General features: G+C 30.4%; 1 protein-coding gene across 1 annotated transcript; it reads right to left on the bottom strand.

Moving 5' to 3' along the window:
* Positions 1-2,623: 2,623 nt before the first annotated feature.
* On the bottom strand, positions 2,624-6,857 carry LOC131595984 (WAT1-related protein At1g44800-like). The gene is made up of 7 exons (XM_058868524.1): positions 6,537-6,857; positions 6,119-6,181; positions 4,716-4,832; positions 3,885-4,125; positions 3,631-3,789; positions 3,396-3,547; positions 2,624-3,042 (listed from the first exon to the last, which is right to left on the bottom strand). Exons 1-7 carry the CDS (start codon positions 6,740-6,742, stop codon positions 2,838-2,840), a joined length of 1,143 nt encoding a protein of 380 aa, XP_058724507.1. The 5' UTR covers positions 6,743-6,857; the 3' UTR covers positions 2,624-2,837.
* Between the last annotated feature and the right edge of the window lie 16,195 nt (positions 6,858-23,052).

Below are 23,052 nucleotides of genomic sequence, written 5' to 3'. Positions count from 1 at the left end.
TATTTGGTTGATATGTTGTCATTTTTAGATAGGAAATTGAATAAGCTTTCCAACGCTTCGAACCGGGCGCAAATCGAAGTTACGGTTCTCAAGTTACGCCATTTTTACTAAAAGTTGTTTTTTCAAATCTGCGTGTTGGGCGCGATGCGCGCGACGCGCGCTGTACCAGATCCAAAATTGCATAAATAGGCGGATGTTGAATGCAATATAGGGCAAGCAACAAACAAGATTTGGAAATATTGATCCGGGAATTATCGTCCTCAGAGATGGAGAGATGCCATTCAACAGTTTCTACGGTTTCGAACTTTGGATTGAATGAGAAAAAAGTAAACAAAGATATAGACAGAAAAATAATAAACACATTCTTAGAAAAGAAATAACTTACCAGGAATGTAAATATATTCACTCTTCACAAACATACACTTACCAACGCGTTATACTCAACCTACGATACCCATCTATGTCATCACGTATCTCTCACATAAGCGTCCATCTCTGGAGCACAAACGAGATCATCTCACAACTAAGGTTATCTCTAACGCGAAGTCACGAGAACATCCGTGTTCTCGCATCGGCAATCTCTCGCGCGCCGCTCAAACACGAAAGCATTAAGAACAGATACAAACAGTGAATGCTAGCTCTAAATCTATCTCTAGAGTTCAGAACCAACAGATTATCATCCTAGATAAGGATTCAAGAAGTTTATCTCTAAAGCACCCCAAATCCCCAGCATAGAGCAAAAATCCAGGATAACATCAACACAGATTTGTAAAACAAGTTAAATATAACATTATAATCGGTAAATATACATAACATTCGAGTAACTATACAAACAAACCCAACACAAAAGAAATACACAGAGAAGAGAAGAGATAAACCAAACATCTCGCGGGTTGTCAGCTCCGATTGATGAGAATTCCACCTCCGATCTTCCAAGTGCATGACCCGGTGTTGTTTTCTAAGCTAATCCTACTCTAAGAATGAAAATGATGGAGTTGGAACTAAAACTTTCCCAAAACCATAACCCTAAAATGGTTCAAATGAAAGAATATAAAGACAATTTCTGCTACGGCCGCTTAGCGGCCAAATCTCACTTAGCGGACTACACGTATTACAAAAATATCAAGAACAGTAAACAGGCCTCCGCTCAGCGGCCAGACCCGCCGCTTAGCGGCCAGGGAAATTTGGTTCGCCCCTGGAAAGCGCGCTTACACGCCGCTCAGCGGCGCTCTCTGCACAAAACTTGCTTATTTGATCCAAAATTGCGCAATCGGAGCCGTGCCTTCGGCACTTTATTCCTCGAGGCTCCAATAAGCATGAATACCTATAAAAACAAAGGAAAAACTATTAAACGGTATATAAAACATATGAAAACTAAATAATGTGAATATATACACAAAAGTGGGGATTTTATTACAAAAACGGAATGAATAGAATCGATAAGTGCCACAATTATATACTCAAAATAACAACATTTTGGCACTTATCAGCGGAAATCAGATTTTTTGGGTTATGTTTTGGGTATTTTTGAACCCCAACTCATCCTAGGTCATTTTTGGGTAGATTTGGCTTGGAAACACCATTGGAGCTTGCAATCGGATGATCGGAGGTCGAATTTCTCATCGATCGGAGTTGACAAACCAAGAAATGTTTGGTTCCTCTTCTTCTCTTCTCTTTGTATTTCTCTTTTGGTGAGTTTGTATGTAAATACTCTAAACCCATGGATGTTTGTTACTCTTTGTACTAGTTGTATAATATATTTGCTTTACAAATCTTAATGGGTATTTTCTTGATCTTTTTGCTTGAATGCTATGGATTTGTGTTGTTGTAGAAATAGACATCACAAATCTTGATTAGGGAGATATCTGTTAGCTTTTGATTCTAGACATAGGATTGGGGTTAACATCCACATAATATCCGAGTTTAATGCTTTTGTGTTGTTCGATCGGTGGAGACATCATCGAAAGAGCAATATAGTTGAAATCTGTCGGTGTTGCAGAAATGGACATTGATGTGAGGGATATGTGGTGATTCTGATGAGTATTGTAGATTGAGTACGGCGGAGTGATAAATCTAAGTTTGTGAGGAGTAGTTTAGATTCAAGCCAGATAAGCTATTCTCTATCAAGAATGAATTTAGTTTATGTTCAAATGTTATATTTTTACTTGTTTGCTTAAAACCCATTTTAACCCAAACTCAAGAACTAAGAATCCGTCGAACGGCAGTTCAGTAGCACCGATCTCTGTGGACACGATAAATTCCCGGATAAATACTTCCAAATCTTTTGTTGCTTGCCGCTTTACCGCTCCAACACCTAACGGCATAATTAACGACGATTTTAACGACAATTTTCTACTTAGTGACAATTTTGACAGAAGGGACTAAAAATTACAATTAAAATTTTTAGAAGAACCATTCTTTAAAGGAAATATTTTGAGAAACTAAAAACAAAATTTTAGATATTTAGGAGAATAAAAAAAATATTTAACCCTAGATAAATTTATTGTGATTGCCATGATTTTTCTCATATTTTTTAAATTGTTCCTTGTTTTAACATAAATAAATAAAAATAAAAATAAAAATAAAAATAAAAATAAAACAAGATAAATAAAGGCGAGAAAAATAAAGACAAAAACATTATTTTATTGTTACTCAAAGTTTCATAAACATGAAAGAAAAGTCAAACAAAAAAGAAAAAGCAAAATATATATGAAAATGGAGCCGTAAGGGCACTGAGAAAGATTTGTACAAGTGCACAAAATCTCTCTTGACTTCATTTAAGTAGGAAAATTTGTGATGTTAATTCTAATAAAGGAACCATCCATCCATGATGTTGTTTATGGTTTGCCATTATTCTTTCCTCCAACCTTAGGAACGTTGACCTCAATACTTTCAAAAATGTCTGACCCTGTTCTTGCTCCATCCTTTATTGGCAACTCTTGTCCCTCACTTTGTGTTGCTTCAATTGTATTCACACTATCTTTGCTTTTCCCCCACACCACAGTGTATAGTCCACACACAATGATAATAGCTCCAATTATACTACAAATCACATTAAAAAAAACAAAATTAAATTAGAGATACCGACACGTGTCAGACATTTGAATATCTGTTTAACTTGATGTTTAGTGTTGTTTAAGTCAAAACTATATGCTACTAACTTTTTATCTATGTGTTTGTGTCATATAAATATTAGATACATATATCGACATGCGTCAGATGTTTAAACATGTGTTCATCTAAATTTCTAGTGTTGTTTAGATGAAGACTATTAGATACTAACTCTTCGATGGATTGACCGATATGTCTTTAAGGGTTTGATTCCGATTTTAATTATCAAAATTTAAATTTTTAAAGAGATTATTATGAATATTAATTAATGAAAGATTGTATACCTTCCCAAGTGAGTTTGTTCAGCTAAGACAATAGAACCCAATGCAGCTGTGATGATCATACATAAAGGACTGAAAGAAGTAACAAACACAGGTCCACGTTCCCTAGTCACAACACCTTGTATATAGTAAGCCATTCCAGAGCACACAATACCCTACAAACCACAAATTAAATCACTAATTAATCCCCTTAATTTTTAGCTTAATTAAGCTAATCACCAAATTACAAAATACTTACAGAGTAAACACAAGCAAGAAGCCTAGAGTCAAACCCTAATGACCATACACTCATGTCACGTTCAAATATAAATGTTGCAATTCCACCTTCAAATATACCCAAGAAGCAAATCCATGCAGTCATAGAAAGCTCTGCTGGATACATCTTCAAAGTGAAAGACTGAAAATCCACAAAAACAAATTACATTATTAATTATTCTCTCTAAATTACAAACACAGATACCAGACACGACATAGACGCAGATGATTACTTACTTGCAAGATAAAGAAACTAGCCCAACCGCAACAACTTGAAATGAGCATAATAGTGCCAAGCACCCAGTTTTGTTCAGAGGATTCACTGCTTCCACTTTCATGTTGACTTCCTGCATGACCCTTTATGATTTGAAGTGCAGGGCCTTTGTACAAAGTCATAACCATTGCTCCTGATACAGTCACAACTGTTCCCACAACCTTTGCAACACTGTGGATTTTTCTAAAGTTCACTGTTTCTAACCTGCAAATTAACGTTTAATTAATTTCAAGTATATTAGTATATGCCATCATCATACACATGCTTTTGAAAAATTTTTTTGTTGCATAAACAAGCAACTTCATAAAACATGAACATATTCTTTTTTTTTTTGGACAAGAATATATGAACATATTCTTAAAGAGTGTGAATATGACAAATATAAACTGATGATGTTTTAAAGATTTTGATATATATAAAGAATTTTATTTGTCATGATTTGTCTCCATTCTATAAGTTTTATTAGGATTTAATATATAGACATCATAGGTATAAAAGTTATTTTTTACATTATTATTAGGATAAATTTAAATTAATTTATTTAAATTTACTTAGAGAATAAAGTTGATATTAAATTTAAAATATTAACCATTAATATTTTCATCTAAATTGAATTATTGCCAACATTAAATAAGTTAAACAAAAGACTTGTCCATGAGGGTCCCTTGAAGTGCCTTTCCACATATTTTTGTATACTTTAGCCATAAATGCTAATAGCTTTTTCTTGTTTGTTTAAGCACACAAGCAACAATTAATCAATATTATGGTAAAGTAATTTAAGCTTTTAGTTATACCTGAAAATGATTGCCATTATAAAAGTAATAGCTGGGAGAATGTTGACAGTGGCAGATGCAAACGTTGTTGAAGTATTCTTCATTCCCAGGTTGTACAAATTCTGATCAAGCACGGGTCTGTTTAAAAAACAAATCAAGTAATAATAATTATTAGAATAAAAATAATTATGTAAAAATAATTAAAAAAAAGTATGTACTCTTATAACTTGTTATACAATTTTGTAAGATCAAATCAAAACAAAATCTATAAAAATAAAAGTTAGCTATCAATCACTTATAAAGTGATGTATATCTCAAAGTACAACAGATGTGCCTAATTTCTTAATTTGGCTATATGATATATTCCTTAGATGCTCTTTATCAGGTACTTCGATTTTTTTAGCCCATCAGAAATTAAAGCAAAATTCGTACTATATTCACATAAAAAAATGTTCTTGTATAAAAATACAAATTTAATAATTGATGACATAATTAATTAGACTTTATGCATTCAAAAATATTGTAATAGGACTCCTTTTTTCATATAAATAAAAATTCTTTTGATAGGATGATTAATTAATTGAAAGAACAAGCTAGTTCATTATTATGAATCGATTGCCTTAAAAGATTCAATTATTAAATGAGTATATAAGACAAATTCTAAAAGCATTAATAATGAATTATTGTCTATAAAAAGTGCTTAAATTATTAAATCAAGACATGAGCAGATTGTATATTACAAACAAGCCAAAAATATTATATAGAAAATAAAACCTTTTAAATTAAAGGCATGAATAATGCATATATAGACTCTATTATTTTATTTCTCATATCCGATTAATACTATGTACTTTTTTTTAACAAAATAATAAAACCAAAAGATTGTTATAATAATACTATAATAATAATAATAATAACATATTTTTCAAATATTAGTATGTTGTAGTGAAAACACGTGTTTAACATTAATATTGTCGGTGAGTGCAATTTTTTTTTATTAATTACAAAAATTATTTTCTTTAAATTTATTTTTGTGGTGGGTAGCTTAACTGCTTTCATATGATGTGTCCACTATAAATTAAAGGGCACCCCAATATGAAGCATTAGGTACTTCAGACAAAAAATGAAGCAATAGCATCAATGTCCTGTCGTCGCATATTCTCTGATATAAATAATTTTTCTTAATTAATTTTTTACACGTTTTCTAAAAACTTACACATTATTTTAAAGTTGAATTCTATTTATAATGATAAGGTTGTGTATAAGCCATAAAGGCATGCATGCATGTGAATATTATGAAATAATTTTCACAAGGTCCCATGAAGAGACTTGAAACTAATAATAAATAGACAAACTTTAGGATTCGATACCCTAGAATATAGTGATGATTATTATTTGGAGGAGAGGGATTGAAAGAAACTTACTCAAGGAATCCAAGAACAGCCAACCTCAAGAAAATTGGGAGTGTCATCTTTGGCCTAATTTTTCTGTAAAAGAACAATGATACAACATATTAATAGCTAGCATATAGTAAAAGAATAAGAAAGGATGTACTTTTGTGTACATCAAGTATGTTTAAGATAGTTTGATATTTATAGATCAAGCATATATGATAAATTTGTCCAAAAATAATTTGACAATAATGAACAATTAGTTTCAACCACGACTCTACCACATCATTATTGTCTTAAAATAGTAAATCTAGATGTATACAAAAATCTGAATCTCAGCTGACGACTGTCTTAATATGTTGTTGGCGTTTAGATGAATACTCTTTTAAATATTTTAGGAATTTTTTTTAAAAGGAAAGTATTATTATGAGAAAGAGATTAGATTAGGGACCTTTCGAGGACGAGGGCGAAGGGAGCCATGAAGAGAGTAGCGACAATATGACGGTAGACGGAGAGAACCCAATGACTCATGCCATGCTTGAATGAAACCATAGTGATGATATACATTCCTGCATAACCAAATTGAAGGGACACCATAGCAAGGTAAGGCTTCAAGTTGCGTAACCCCTTGATCATTTTATCACATGTTTCTGCCATATCTTACTTAGTGTGTCTTTGTTGTAATAAGCTTTACACACAAGAGAAGACACACTCACAAACTCTCACAATGGAGGTATTGGTTTGTGACTTGTGAGTTTGTGGATGACACTTGAAAATGAGAAATTGCCTTTTTATAGGCCCAAAAAGCAAAACAAAATCTATAAAAGAAAAAAGATATACAAAACTCTAAAAAGAAAACCATAGTTTTTCATAATAGCGGATGCCACTTACTCTCTCACCTCAATTTTCATTCCCACAGATAAATATTCCCTTATCCATTTACAAAAAAATAAAATTATTCCTAGAATTTCATTAAATTAAAAAAAGTTTTTAAGAATAGGTATCTACTAGTTAAGTTCCCTTACATCATAATATTTTACTTTTAATTCATATTCTCTTTATTGATTCTAATTAATTAAAACATAATATTCAATGTTATAGTTATCTACTGCTTTATAGTTTTTCTGATTTGTAATTGAATTCCATGATAATTGTCAAGTTGATGGACAAGTTACAAATTATTAAAAGGGTTGCTCAATACACTCAATGTTTCTTTCAAACCCCTTAAAAAATCGAAATATTCCTTGGTCACGTTCGACGATTATCTTTCAGACGCACTTGAAGTTTTTTGCAACAAATTTCATAGATTTTTGCCAACGGTTAATATTTTACGTGGATAAACATGTGGTTTTTTTATGTAGGTAATAGTAGCCAAAAATCTTATAAGTCACAGTATAGGGTGGTTTTTTTTATGTAGGTAATAGTAGCCAAAAATCCTGTAAGTCACAGTATAGGGTGCGTCCGAAAGCTAACTTCCGTGTATTAATTGAAATTTCATGCAGAAAAACTCTCATATACACGAGGAAGTTGTTATGGTTTCTTAAATGTTATTTCCAGTAGATTTTTATTTTGCAGCGAATTCTGGTGAAATAATTATAAAAAATTCTAATATTTAACATTTTCTACTTATATACTCACATTTTTTTTTTACAGTAAATAGTATATGAAACCTTTAGTCATTTTCGGAAAGTTAAATTTCAAACAAAAATATTTTCGAAAGTTTGAGAGAAATACTTATGTTGTAATGAATAATCCTCTTATTAAAAATTGATGAAAATGGTGGTAAATTTTTAGGCTTAATCATAATACAAGAATAAATTAAAATTTCAAAACTTAATAGAACTTTGATATTGCAACACAACATTAGTTTTTTTTTTTTTAATAAGTAATGATTTCGTTAAACTCCACAGGAAGAATTACAAGCAGTAAAACACATCCTCTAGTTCACCTCTTGATACATTTAAGAGGCAAAGTTTTCCAAACATGAACCCAAATTCGTTTTGTTATTAGGCACGATTCGAAGAGATGACTAGTGTTCTCATCTTCCTGAAAACAAAACACACAACATTTCTCGCTAACATTCACCAGTATACCTTTTTTCCATAACTGATCTCTTGTTGGGAGTCTATTGAGCATATATCTCCATCCAAACATCTTAACATTTGAAGGGACATTCAAGCTCCACATGAAACATTAGTAATAAAGTGAACATTAATATTTAACGACAAAAAATTGAGTGAAATATCACAGGGCAAACACTGAAAAATATTCTACTAGATTTAAAGAATATTACAATGTTTTCCCCTTCTTTCCAACACAAGAGATACAATATCGCGTTTTTTATGATATCCACTCTTATTCATATATTACTATTTTTCCGTACCAAGATGATACTCACTCAGATGTATTTTTTCCACACTCTCTCACATTAATATTTTCACTTCTCTCACTCACTACAACAAATTTGTTGGAAGAAAAAAATGATATATATATATATATATATATATATATATATATATATATATATATATATATATATATATATATATATATATATATATATATATATATATATATATATATATATATATATATATATATATATATATATATATATATATATATATATGGAAATTAGGGAGTTGAAAATCCAACAACATACAAGAGAGTAGAGTTATACTAATACAAGAAGTGCCAAAAAAACTAGGATAGACCTCACACCTCTAGCACCACCATCATCAGATCAGAGATCCTGCAAGTAAAATCAAAACCATCGAGAACCTCTAGACTAGGTCAAAACTCTTAATCCACTATTGTTAAAACACATGATAGGATTCTGAAGCCCACTAAACATAACTTTGTTTTTCTACTTCTGCCTCAATGCTAATTTCTTTCATATTTACCTCTATTTATACATGCCAAAAGACCTTACCTCAATTTATACATACCAAAAGACCTATGAAAAGTTTGTTGCAATTCAAGACCAGACTCTACAAACTATGAAATCAATAACCATACTCCAAAATATTCTCAGTCCTTTATACATGTTACAAGAATAACATTTTTTGAAACATTGCATTTAATGCTTTTTTTAAAAGAAACATTAGTTGCATGACAATTGTAACTTTGACCAAATATACCTCACATCTTCGGGGTCTTAAAATTCCCTCATCAATTCAAAAAAACTTCTTCGTTGTTGGATATTGTTAAGGCTGAGCTAGATAGGTATCTTGGTTCTACCAAATCTCCATAAGTCTTCCTTCCTCCTCCAATAGGATCCAGAATAAGTGGATGCAACATTGAAAAGGTAGATCCCCACGTCAAAGAAAGAAGTCACTGCTAAAAATCCCTTGGGCTCATATGATTTAAGAATATTCACTATCATCTCAAACAACTTCTTAATCATTGGATATTTATATGGTTGAGATAGATGTGTATTTTGGTGGTAGGGACATTGAGACATTGGTTCCTTCCTCTATCCAAGAGGTTTCAGACAAAGTTGATGCAACATTGCAATGAGAGATCCATATATCAAATTGCCTTTCTTTGGGCACTCCTTTTCAGGTTGTCCTCAACTAACACAATTTCTCTAACCCTTCAAAGTTTTCTTGGTCAAATATCTACTCAACGGAGTGATCTCACACAAATATATTTAGGTTTCAAAGAGAAATACGAACCCATCTTATTTGACCTGGATAAGATATAAGCAGTGCAAGTGAATAAAATGATGCTCATGATAACTTACTTAGCTGTATTGGAGGAGGAAGATACCCCTTTCAACGATAAAATTTTTTTTAGGATAGGATATCATTCCTTAATGAAGAAAGTACCCTCATGTGTAAATTTTAGGCCTAATAACTTATTTTCATCAATCGTTACTAACACAATATGTGTGTTAAGTGAGTATTGTTGGACAAGTAACTCTATACACAAGAGGGAGATTGGGTGAATTGCGTGAGTTTGAAAACAAAATCATTGAAAAAAAATTAGATCTTGAAAATATTTGTCAAAATAAACAATTGAATAAGCAGCAGAAAAACGATAGATGGAAAATCAGAGGAAAGGAAATAACAGTAAAGTAAAAGAGATAAGAGAAATAGAAAGACACGAGAGACTTAAATATGTTAGGCGTAATAACTTGGCCTACTCATGTCCCAAATAATTCTTCTTGAGATTATTCTCCATCTTAAAAAGTTTCAATACGATACGCCCATGAACCTCATTTGACAAGGATTTGAGATTTTACAATGGATGACTTTCAACCAACCAACAAACATAGTTTATAGTGGTTACCCTCCAAACCAAACAAAGATTGTGCACAGGCTGATCTCGAACCAAGATGGAGTTTTACATTAGCTATCCTCCAAGATGAACCATGGTTTTACACGGGACGACCTCTGAACCTAGATGAGATTTTACACAGGTTAATCTTGAACCAACTAAGCTTTTATACAAGGCTGATCAACTCAAGAACCAAGTTAAGGTTTAAGACAAGCTAATCGCTAACCGATAGAGCTTTTACACTGGGTTGAGTTCAGAAACCATTCTGGATATTTCACTGGCTGATTTTCACGAACCAAAAAAGAACTTTTAATGTTGGAGAAACTTACAAACTAAACAAAGACTTCCTAAGACAATCCCCAAACTAAACAAGAGCTTTTACTAGTTTACCTCGCAACCAAACCACTTCTTATAGAAGAATAATATACTCAAGAGATAATATTCTCTTAGTAAATTACAATTAAGCCCTCACCAAGAAGAATGATCCTCACTTAAACATAAGAACACTCTCGAAGCACTTAGGGAAAATATGTGAGAAAATGAGAGATTTATAAAAAAATAATGAGAGTCAGAAAGTTAAATCAAAGATAATTTCTGAGATGTTTAAAATGATGGAGAAGCTCTTTACTTATAGGATAAAACACGGTTCATATTTAGAAACAATCCACGGGAAAATTAACTGCCATAATCGACTAGGCCAATTGTTTATCACACATTAGTAATCGATTATTCAAGCACAAATGGAAGTTTTTTATATTTAGCAGTTACCAATCATTAAGAAATTCTCCAAATTGATTATAGACTTTAAAAAGTGAAAATAATGAATTATATCATTAGGGATAGTCGATTATTCAGTTCTAAAACTTCCGTCAATTGATCAAATAGTTCCTTAATTGATTGACTAGGCCTTAAAAACATTTTCAGGTGGTTATCACAAGTAAAGAGAGGCTTCTAAAATATTTTTAATGTGTGATTTGTAGATAGTATTTCCACAAATTCCCTTGTGCCTTTACATGACAATGGTCACTCAGACAGACACGATCATACGAGATTTCACACTCCCTCTCTTTCACAACTCTAAAGCTTCATGTAGTGGCATCATTATCTTTGGCTTTATTATCACAAAAGAACCTTGAATCTTATATCTTTATGAGGCTTGATATATCTTCAAGTTGACCACCATCATCAGAGAGTTGAAAGAGAAAACCACAGGAGAATCTGAAGTCTTTACTTCAACATCATTGGATATCAGGTGTTGATTTCATATAGATAACTTGATCTTCAAGAGCATTTCAAAATAATAGCTTGACTTAAGAGGATAGATTTATAGAACACATTGGACATCTTCAACCGCTTGAGCTATCTTCAATAGATAAGGATTGCACTAAACATTTTGGATATCATGTGTTGTCATCATCAAAACCAAACAACCAGTCAGTTGAAATCAACTTTGCTATCAACACAATCCACCTCCTTGGATCACCTTCATAGTACTTACAAACACATAAATCCAAAATTATATCAATATTAATATAAGACCCAAGTATCTTTGAATAATATTTAATTCTAGGTATAGGAAAATATACAACTAAATGTAGTTTCTTAGAACATGTAAATCGAAACTTAATATAACTTAAAATGGGGTAGCATAAACCTACATCTTTTATTTGCCTCATCATTAATCATATTATTCCACTAGGAAATCAATTGAGTTGCCTATAATTTTAGCCATCTACTAATTTCAACAGTTCTTGTGGATGGTCCCTAAATTTATTTGATTAATGGTCCTTGCATATCAAAGGTCATAAATTTCATATGAATTAGTGATTCAACTTCCAAATCTTTATCTTCTTCACCAGAAGTCACTAGTGGTTATTGTTATTCCATTTCACCTTCATTTTTATTTCCAACATATCCAAGAAGTCTATTAGCTAAAATGGCGAATTAATAATTGAGAACTTCATAGAAAATTTGTTGGTTGTCCCATGCTTTATGTTGAAAGCATTCTTTAATGAGTTTGAAAGTTTCCATTAACCTTTTCTCATATATCTCAAGGACCATGGTGTTTCATGTATCTTTGTTGAGCAATATATTTCTCAAGGAAACATCTTAATCTTTAGGATAGTCTCCCCATTCAATGTCATCCAACCCTGAGATGGAAAATTTAATATCATATTTTCATAACCATTTCCTCTTTAAGGGAAAATACCGAAGGATAGAAAAACACTTAGAAAGGGGGGGTTTGAATAAGTGTTACTTTAAAAACTCTTAAGATAAAAACAATGAACACAATATTTTTATCCTTGTTCGTTGTTAACGAAACTACTCCAGTCCACCCCCTTAGAGTGATTTACCTCACCAAAGGATTTAATCCACTAATCACACAAGATTACAATGGTTTTCCACTTAGATACCCTCTAAGTCTTCTCGAGTATTCTGATCACAACTTGATCACTCTAGGAACACAATGCTTAGATACCCTCTAAGACTTTCTAGAGAATCCGATCACAACTTGATCTCCTCTAGTTATTTACAAATGAATGTAAACAAATTCTTACAAGAGTTATACAATGCTTCTTAAAAGCTATAATCACAACTGTGATATTTCTCTTAAAGTTTAAGCTTAATCTCACTAAGATATTACAACAGTAATGAAGTAAGGTTGAAGATGAAGTTTGAGAGCTTTTGAATTTGACAGCATTTCTGTATATTTGCGCAAAGTGTTGTATTCAGCTTCTCATCAGAACTTCTATTTATAGGCGTTTGAGAAGATGACCGTTGGGAGCATTTAATGCGTTGCGTGATCTGTAAAGCATTGCATTTAATGTTTCACTCTTTTGTCAACTACCTCGAGCCTTGCTTTTCCTGCTTTAATTGACTTTGCCTTTAATAGCTTCTAACGTTCCTTTTGTCAGTCAGCGTAGCCTGCCATCTTGTACTTGCTTCTGATCTGATCTTTGTAGATACAACATTTGAATATATCAGAGTCATACAGCTTGGTGCAGAGCATGTTCTTGTCTTCTGACCTTGAAGTGCTTCTAGCGTGATACCATGAGAACTTCAGTGCTTCTGCTTCTGATCTCAAGTTCTTCTGATGCTTCAGTAGACCATGTTCTGATTCTGCTTGACCATCTTCTGATGTCTTGCTAGAGCATGTTCTGATGTTGCATACATGAACCTTCTGAGTCAGTGCTTCTTGCGCTGATTTTGTGCATACTCTTTATATGTTTCATGAAATGGAAATTGCATAGGATTAGAGTACCACATTATCTTATACAAAATTCATATACATTGTTATCATCAAAACTAAGAATATTGATAAGAACAATTCTTGTTTTAACAAATACATATTAATCATCAACTTGTAACTTCGGGTCTTTGAGGCCTATACCAAGTGTATCTTTGAATACTTCAAAATCAACTATGTGTGTTGTTTCCACATTATTATTTTCCTTATAACTAGTCAAGGATTTGGAATTACCCGAGTCATTAGGTTGTACCTCTTGTTTGGCCAAAAGAAAATCATTGAAATTTTTTCCTAATACCTTAGATGAAAATATCTCTTTTTGCCTTGATTTTGGACTTTGGCAATCAACTGTAGAGTTTTTTCATTTATGTATAGTGCAAGTTCTCATTGCTTTATATTTTGAGTTCTAGTGAGGGTGGTTGCTAAAGAAGTTTTGGACTTAGTCATCTCCTTCAACACCCTTGTCATTAAAGTATACTTCTTGGGCTTTAATATTCATTAAGCTCTCAACTCTCTATGGTCCTTGACAATGATTTCACAAGACTTCCTTATTTCCTCCTCGCTAACTTTTGTGACCTTTCTCTTTACATTGGGCACATATTATTTATGAATTGTGGGAATGGTTGTATGCATGTGGATTAGGTATGATGCTTGAACTTTTCCCTCCGAATGTACATAGGAAGTTTCAGAGGACCTCGGAATTTGCACAACAACATATTGTTTTACTAGGCCCTAAGTGGATCACCGAACCTTGGATGGCATGCTAGTTTTTAACATTACCAATCATTGGGACCATTTTAGTGGTCATTTTATTAAATAGATACGTTTCATTCCTATGTCTGTGCATGTAGGGATTTTACTAAAATGACGTAATGCTACAAAACATGCTTCAACCACTTCTTATCCTTCATATCCATTGACATGTTTGAACGAACATATGGGTCATTCCCTTATTGACGGCCTAAAATATTTCTTCCTTGATAGCCTTCTCAATGGTCATAAGAGTTTTTCCACTTGAAGTACCTTTTGCCAAAGATTTCCTTGACTAGAGGGATCTCGTGACGATCAAACTGTCAAACTTGCTTATATAGATAATTAAATATTTGTTTAATTTCTTGATATCAAAGACATATTATATCTTATCCTCTCATGAATTAATGTATTTTTTCTTTAGTAGGATTCAAGGAATAACACAAACAAAAGTTTCCTTATAAAATCTCAAATGCTAATATATTTGTCGTGGCATAAAAAAATATATATTCACCAGAGTCTTTTGTTTCTATGATGGATAATGTGGTTGTAAAAAGCTTCGCCTAGGGCGATGTCCTTGAATTGTCCTAGAAGAGGCGACGATAGAAGGTCGCCCGAATGGAGGTATCTCCTCTCCCTATAGTCTTCCCTTGCCCTTACACAAGTAACGTGGAATAAGACGTACCTCGGGAAGAGAGAAAGTCAAGGTCATTAAGTGACCCACAACGCCTTTGGAAATAGGGATCCAACTGTTTACTATTGACTAAGTGGGTGGTAGCCTTTTATGAGGAAACCCTAGGTCCTGAAACCTTGAGTAATACACATTCTTAATACCGTAAAATGCACAACGCTCACTACTGTCTTAACACATGACCACTGGTGACTGTACACTTGCTACCAAACAATACTGGTCATCAGCATGGCCTCTCACCTCACGTGAGTAGGTCTCATAAATAATCTCACATCACCGTACATGGCTTCTCCCCATTGGGGGTAAACCATAACCACCAAAATATGTTATAAACCTACTAATGCCTCAGAGTCTTCCTACCCTTGCAGGGGGAACATGCACACATGTTCTTTTTGACTAGTACAATGGCGCCGATCGCGGGACTCCGGTAAAACTAACATGGGCCACACTTCTATTATAACTCTCTCCATCTTCCCCTAAAGATGATCGACAAAACCACAACCTACAACATAAACACCATTGCTGGAGGCTTAGTCGGTGGAGGTAACTCTAAATCTTCCCGGAGGGCGTACGCGTGGCAGGTATTTGCGGCAAACGTAATATCACATGGCTTCCCTAGAGACTCTCAAGGAAAAACAAGGATTAATATCATCTTTTCTAAGGAGGATGCCCTCAGACTCAAACCTCATGATGATGATCCCCAAGTCATCAGTGTGCAACAAGGGAACTGGGACATCAAATGTGTCCTGATAGACCCTGGTAGCTTTGGTGATGTCCTATTTTGGGACACCTTCCAAAATTTTCAACTCAACGCGGACGATATAAAAACGTTCAATGATTCTTTAAAGGGGTTATCAGACGAACATGTGCAAATAATAGGCCACATAACCCTAAAGACCAAATGTGAAAAATGAATCGACACTAGGGTGATTAACGTCAAATACCCCATTGTTAACATTGTATCTCCATACAACATCTTCCTTAGGTGTTTGACTATCAACACCCTCAAAATAGTCATATCCTCCATGTAGTTAACTTCTTTAACTTTTTTTTAGAAGTAAAATAATTGAATCACACCTTACATTTAGCTCTGGATTCAATGGATGTAGCATGTCATAACATATATGAACCTTTTTTATTGATTTAAAAGGAATTAATCTTTACTTTCTTTGTTTTTTTTTTTGAAAATGATATTCACTACTTTCAATTTTAATATATTATTTTAGCCTTTTAAAAGGAAAATATCACGATGTCTTTAGTTGCACATATTGCATAAATCATCCAACATGTGGCGTTTTCTTCTGTTTTGTTGTTGATGTCTTTCTTTATGTTTTTCTTTATTGTGTTTAATTTTGAAATTGTTGTTCTTTATGTGCCATCCTCAAACTTAAAGTTTGCACCTTTATTCAATTAATTAACCTCATTTTAAGTGTGTCGTTAATTTGAGTCAAAAAATGTGCCGAAAATTGATCAATCTTAGTTAAGTTTACTTGTTTTTGTAAACGTAAATTATTTGTGAGTGAAGTAATATTATTTGTTTTCATTTTTTAATTATTAAGATGTCTTTGATTTGTTAAAAATTAAAGGATTAGACATAACAACAATTGTATTTGATGTTATAAATTATTTAAGTACAAAAAAATAATCCAAAAACCAGAAAGAAAAAATCAATTTCTTGTCCATCCATATACTGAAAGACAGCTTTTTGTCCACTAACAAATTCAGAAAAGGACAATAATAGCTAAATAAAATTAATAGTCTATGTTTCTCTCTCACTTTATATATTAACTTTTATAAATAAAAAAAGTTGCATTTGATTTTTTTTTTTTAAAGTTTGACTTTTTATATAATACATTTCAAACTTTTATTTATAGGGTGTGAAATTGAGGATACCGTACATTGTTTAAAATTTGTCACAATTAAACAATAGTTAAATAAAATTGTATAGAATATTGTTACGGTCAAATTATAGTTAATACACTACAATGGCGGATCCAGAAATTATTTATAGTGGAGCTAAAAAATAATACATATATTTTTATTTAAAAAAAATTTATGAATTTTTACAATACATATTATTTAAATGACAAAATAACTCAAAATATATGAAATTATTCGCTAAACTTTTTATTATATAAAAATATTCAATGATTTTTCATTATAAATATCAGATATGTTTATGCAACTATACAAAAAAAAAATGATAGCTAATATCAATTATTAAACAAAACACCTTAATAATAAGTCTTTTTAGTAATTAAGGATAATCACTTGCCTTAGTATTGATTAAAGTAAAAAAAATTAAGCTCAACTAATATTTGAGTTGTTTGATTTATTTTGCTAGCAAAAATTATTAAAATACCTAATATATTTGTTTTGATAAAAATTCAAACAAACAAAATTATTTCTAGAAAATAGTAATTGCTGAAGAGAAATCAAATATACAAATAAAATTGATTAAAGAAAATTGAATTTTTAATTATTATTATTGAGTGATTGTGCTAGTAGACAATAAAATAATGTTGAACTTATGAGAAGTAATGACAAGATAAATAAACAAAAAAAATTATATTTAAACTTTTTTTATTAAAATTTATGTTTAAACTTTAAAGTGATGAAAAATATTCCAAAAAAGTTAAGAGAAAATAAAGACAAAGTAAAGAAAGAGTGAGTGAATATTCTAAATAGTGATTATTTAAAAACAGGAATGTTAGAATTGTCTTAGGTGGTTAAATATAAACTTGTAAATTATTTATTTTTATGGGGACTAAATAATTTGAATATATTAGTATTTATAACAAGTTTTTTTTCTTCGTGGGGCTTGAGCCCCCAATCCTTATAAAGTAGATCCGCCCCTGATACACTAATACAAATAACTTCATTTTATCTCGGAAGGCGAATGAGATATAATCTTGGTTACACAAGTGAAGTGTGACATGAAAACTTGCTACGTTACTTCTCGATTTTTGAATAATCGAGGGGAAAAGTGGTATTAGTCATGAGTTTGATTCCCAATAACTTCTTTTTTTAGATTTTCAAAATTGAAAAAAGCGCGTCACTTTTCTCGGTTTTTAATAATACACGAGGAAAAATATACATATTTTTCTTTTCTTTTCAATATTCAAAACATCTAATTTATTGACAAATTCTGAATCTCCCTCCTCATCATAAACGATAATAATAGCAGCAACAAAAAATTAATAGAATCTTTAAATATTAAATTTCAACAACAACAAAAAAAAAACAAAATCAATAGAATCATTTAACATTAAATCTCAACAACAAATCAAGTAAAAAAAATCTCAACAACAACAATAAAATCTTTAAACATTGAATATCAACAACAATAACATTTTACTTGAGACAACAATAACAACTAATGTTACTAAGTTACATTCATGATTTTCGAACTAAAACACATTAAACCTTTTTAAAAAGTAATTATAAGAGAAGAGATTACATTAAAAACCAATCTTGAAACATTTTCCTTCTTTTGAAATTCATCCTATAGAATGGTGTTGTACGTCATGCAACTACTTTCATTATCAATATATTCATTACCTTAAGTTTACATATCAAAACTTTGCATCCAAGATAAATCGTTGTAGAATTCACGTTCTGATTGGCTGATGAGGATTTCATGTGGATCAGTTTTTTATGTGGATTGATGAATTATCAATATTTTGACCATTGTTACTTAATGTACGACTGATTGGCTGATGTTGAATTATAAATGGACGACAACGATTCGTTACTTAATTAAAAAGCGCTAAAAAATAAAAATACGCTGTTGTTCCCTCGATTTCCAAAATATGGGTCTTTAAAAAAAATTGTTAAAATAAAATTGTTGGGATTCGAAGAGGGGGTTTATCAAAACCTACTTTTCCCCTCGATTTTCAAAATAATCAAGGTAATTGGTCTTATAAAAATAAAAAATAAAAATTTTGCTAAAATCAATTGTTGGAATTCAAAAAAGGGGTTTACTAAAACCTATTTTTCCCCTCGGGTGCCAAAATAACTGAGGTAATAGGTCATAAAAAAAATAATTAAAATGTGTAAAAAACACAGTTGTTGGAATTCGAAGAGGGGGTTGATAAAAAAAATTTACATCAAATTTTAGCTCAACCGAAAAAATAGTTAATATTTTTTTTAAAAAAAAAGTGATGCGCCAATGATTTACACATCAGTTAGTTATTTATTGTCCAGGGTGAAAATTTATCATAAAAATACTATTTATAGTAGTGATAATTTTTTTATTTAATTTTTTATGATTAAACTATAGCTAACCTCTTTATGCTTTAGAAAAATTTGAGACAACTATTAGTTAGTATTTACGGGTCAATATTCTCTTCATTTCTTCTTTTTTCCATTTTATTTATTATCAAAATATTTGAAAATATAAATATAATAATGGGATATTTGATGGAGTTATTTATTTTTATACATATTAAAGTTCTTCAAAATTATAATAATGATCTCAACTTACATTCCTCTTTCTTTCTATAATGAGAGATCTATTATATTAGTTCAAGAATATGAAAAAAATAGGAATGAATTAAATCAATATTTTTATCTAATTATGTTTATCAAATATCATTTTATTATATTTATCTACAATATAAAATAAAAGAAATTGATTAGAAAAGAATATAATAATATTAAGTAAAATATTTAGACTTAATTACAGTTTTGATCTCCCAATTTTACCTAACTCACAAAATTGGTCCTCTATTTAAATTTAAACAATTTTAATCTTCCTATTTTAAATTTAAACAGTTTTATTTCCCGTATCATACACTTGTATTTGAAATTAATAATATTTCTATTTTTTAAATGGTAAATTACTTGTGAGACATGACAAATCATCGTATATAAACATATTGTTGAACTTTAAACATAAAAATATAAGTTAGAAAATGAACATCTCGTCAACTTTTTTATGAAAAAAACGTGAGAGGGAACTAAAACTGTTTGAATTTAAAAATGGGGAAACCATAACTGTTTGAATTTAAAATAAAGAGACTAATTTCGCAAATCAGACAAAACAGGAAAACCAAAACTGTAATTTTGCTAAATATTTAATTTTAAAATATATTATCATTGTACAAAAAAATTGAAATTATAATTTAAAAAATATTTGTACAGATAATTTAATTATTGTGAGACAAAATGAATATTTTTTTTTACTTCTTTTATGACTAATTATAAGAATTGTTTTAATATCATTTTGGCCTTTAATATAAAGACAATTTAAAAACTTGTATATACATTAGTTATTTTTACAAAATTATTTTTAATTAATTTTTCAGTTGAGTGTCATAAATTTTTTAATTATCATTTTTGATATCATTGGTAGAAGAGAAACAATAGAAAACTAACCAAAATTCTCCACATATTTATAGATACAATTTTTTTTAATTTGTGCTAATTTTATTTATTATATTTTCATCTAATAATTTATAAACTAAAATTTCATCTTTTAAAAATAAATAAATAAAATGTCATAGATTCAAATACATGGATGTCCTTTCAAAATGTCCTTTCAACAATCAATTAAGCTTATTTAACAGAATGCTTTGTGCTAATTCAAGTTGAGGTTCTAAATAATGAAAGAACCTTGGAATATCATATCATATCCTTAATCATCAATGTATGATGTCATATCTGAATTGAATACATGTGTCCAACACTCATCTCTGGTTACTGTATTAATAATAGGAACTCATTATTATCTACTATCTGCTTGATATTTCAACGTCGAGTTTAATAATTAAGATATGGTAAATACTCCGTATTAGTTTAATTATGATATTTATTTTCAAATAATTTGTTAAGGTTGGTATAATTACACGAGTCACGATCAACTGAGAAGTGGGAGTGACGTTGGTAGTCATTCACGAGATACCACAAAGTGACGTTGGTAGTCATTCACGAGATACCACAAAATGATAGTGGACGAGTTTGAATTTAAAAGACAAAAAGCATTAATAATTTAACTTATATGATTAATAATAATAAGAATAATTTATATACGTGGTTTAACGTCAGATTTGTCATATTCAATGTATGATTTAAAAATGGAAAAAAGAAAAAGGACATTGATGTATAGAGGCTAATTGGTTTGTTTACCTTGAAGAGTATATTATATAACTAACATTGAAAAGTAAATTAATGGTAGCTTCATTGGATTTCAAATTACTCAAAATGAAAATTTATCCACTCATGCAATGAGGTTGCGTCTGAAATATGTTAACTTGATCGACATATCTTAATGGTGTTTTTGTATAGAAAATTGTTTTGAGAAAAAAGAATCTTCTTTCTATTTTGAGAGGACATATACTTAATATGTTTAAAGTTTCTCTTTTAGTTTTAGCCATATAGTTTCTTAAGGGAATGGAGCTTTATGATCTAGAGTAAAAGATATAATTGTACCTATTAGAAAAGAATGAAAACTGCTTAAAAAAATATTATGATACTTCAAGATAAATATTATCCACATGAAAGAAATAGTAATTTAATTTTTAATTTGTGGTATCAAAAATAAAAGGAATTTCTTTTACATAACTATTAAAATAATAATTTTTGAACAAATTTGATGCGTTTTAATATTTACAATTACGCGTAAATACATCAAAATGCATTAAATTTATAGTTACCGGATGTCTGTATATTGGTAGATACGAAAATTATTTTTATCCATCAAGGTAGATAATATGTGAATATTATTCATGCCCTGCCCTTAATACTCGTTGCCATCTCTAATAATTTCAAATTATTCTAATCTTTAGTGAAAATGTGTGTTTTCAATCATGATTAAATTTGTAGACTTTTTTAAAACTATCTCTAATTTAAACGTTGAAGTATTTGCAGATACACTGTCTCTTCAGAATAACAGTAATGTCTTTTGTTGCAGTCAACTGACTTTTAAGATAATGTAATGTCCCATTGGTGAAACTCAAGGCTTAAACGTATGATTTTTGCATAGTTATTTAAAAAAAAAAAACATCTTTTCATAATAACATATTACATATACATACACGATAAATAAAATGTGGTTTGCCACAATTCCACAAGTAAATATATGTATCATGATTGCGAGTCAACTTGTATTGTCTCCAAAGTAAAATTGTGACAATTCAAGTTTGTCACTAATGTTTTAATGTTTTAAAAGAATCTCGCGATATTAAAACCGCCATTATATAATTTATGCGACAATTTGAAACCGCATCTATTATGAATTTTTTTTCTTCCATTTTTTGCATTATTTTGAATAATTATTTTGTAGGTATGCTTGAAAATCATATGCTAAAATTGTAAAAATAAAGATTGGTTGTTTAAGATACAAGAAAACCATATAATATGGTAACATCAATTTCATTGTATTAAAGTATGACACTTTCAAAGAGCACTTTGAAGAAGATAAATGTCTAAATATGTTATATTATATTCTTTCATAATCACTTCAGCTATCATTATACATTTTTACCTATAGTATTTTGCTTTGCATTTTATTGTCTTTCTTCTTTTTGATAATTTGAAAAGGAGGAAAAGATGTATGATTATTTTTATTCATTTTATTTTATGATACCAAAGCATGAATTTTTAACCAAAGGGGAGTATGAAATGTCAAACAAAAACTTTTCATTCATATGTTTTGTCATCATCAAAAAGGTGAAGATTGTAAAGAAGGTATCCATCCTCTATCAAATATAGTTTTGGTGAAGATAATGATTTATGAAGACTGTCAAATAACACAAATTTTAAAAATACATATCATGAATGCTTGCCAACTATGAAGCTTAATCAAGTGATAAATCAAGATTTTTTTTATCATGATTAATATTGACGAAGACAACGGTGATCAAAGAAGAAAAAAACTAAGATACAGATATACAAGTGTTGACCTATGATGAAGCTAATCAAGAGAAGAATCAAGCTAATATTGAATCATGTTTAAAGGTTCATTACAATTCATATTATATAACTTTAGATGCTCAA

Source organism: Vicia villosa, linkage group LG4, assembly GCF_029867415.1.
Source record: "Vicia villosa cultivar HV-30 ecotype Madison, WI linkage group LG4, Vvil1.0, whole genome shotgun sequence".
NCBI classification, from domain to species: Eukaryota; Viridiplantae; Streptophyta; class Magnoliopsida; order Fabales; family Fabaceae; genus Vicia; species Vicia villosa.
Note: the sequence above shows the minus strand (reverse complement) of the source record. Positions and strands in the feature narration are given on the sequence as shown.

What these genes read in the sequence shown, in the direction of transcription:
- LOC131595984 (XM_058868524.1), bottom strand. Translation starts at nt 6,742, where the DNA reads ATGGCAGAAACATGTGATAAAATGATCAAGGGGTTACGCAACTTGAAG. An exon ending in TTCGCCCTCGTCCTCGAAAG is followed by an intron (nt 6,182 to 6,536) that starts GTCCCTAATCTA and finishes GTTCTTTTACAG; the next exon opens with AAAAATTAGGCCAAAGATGA. An exon ending in TTCTTGCTTGTGTTTACTCT is followed by an intron (nt 3,548 to 3,630) that starts GTAAGTATTTTG and finishes TGTGGTTTGTAG; the next exon opens with GGTATTGTGTGCTCTGGAAT.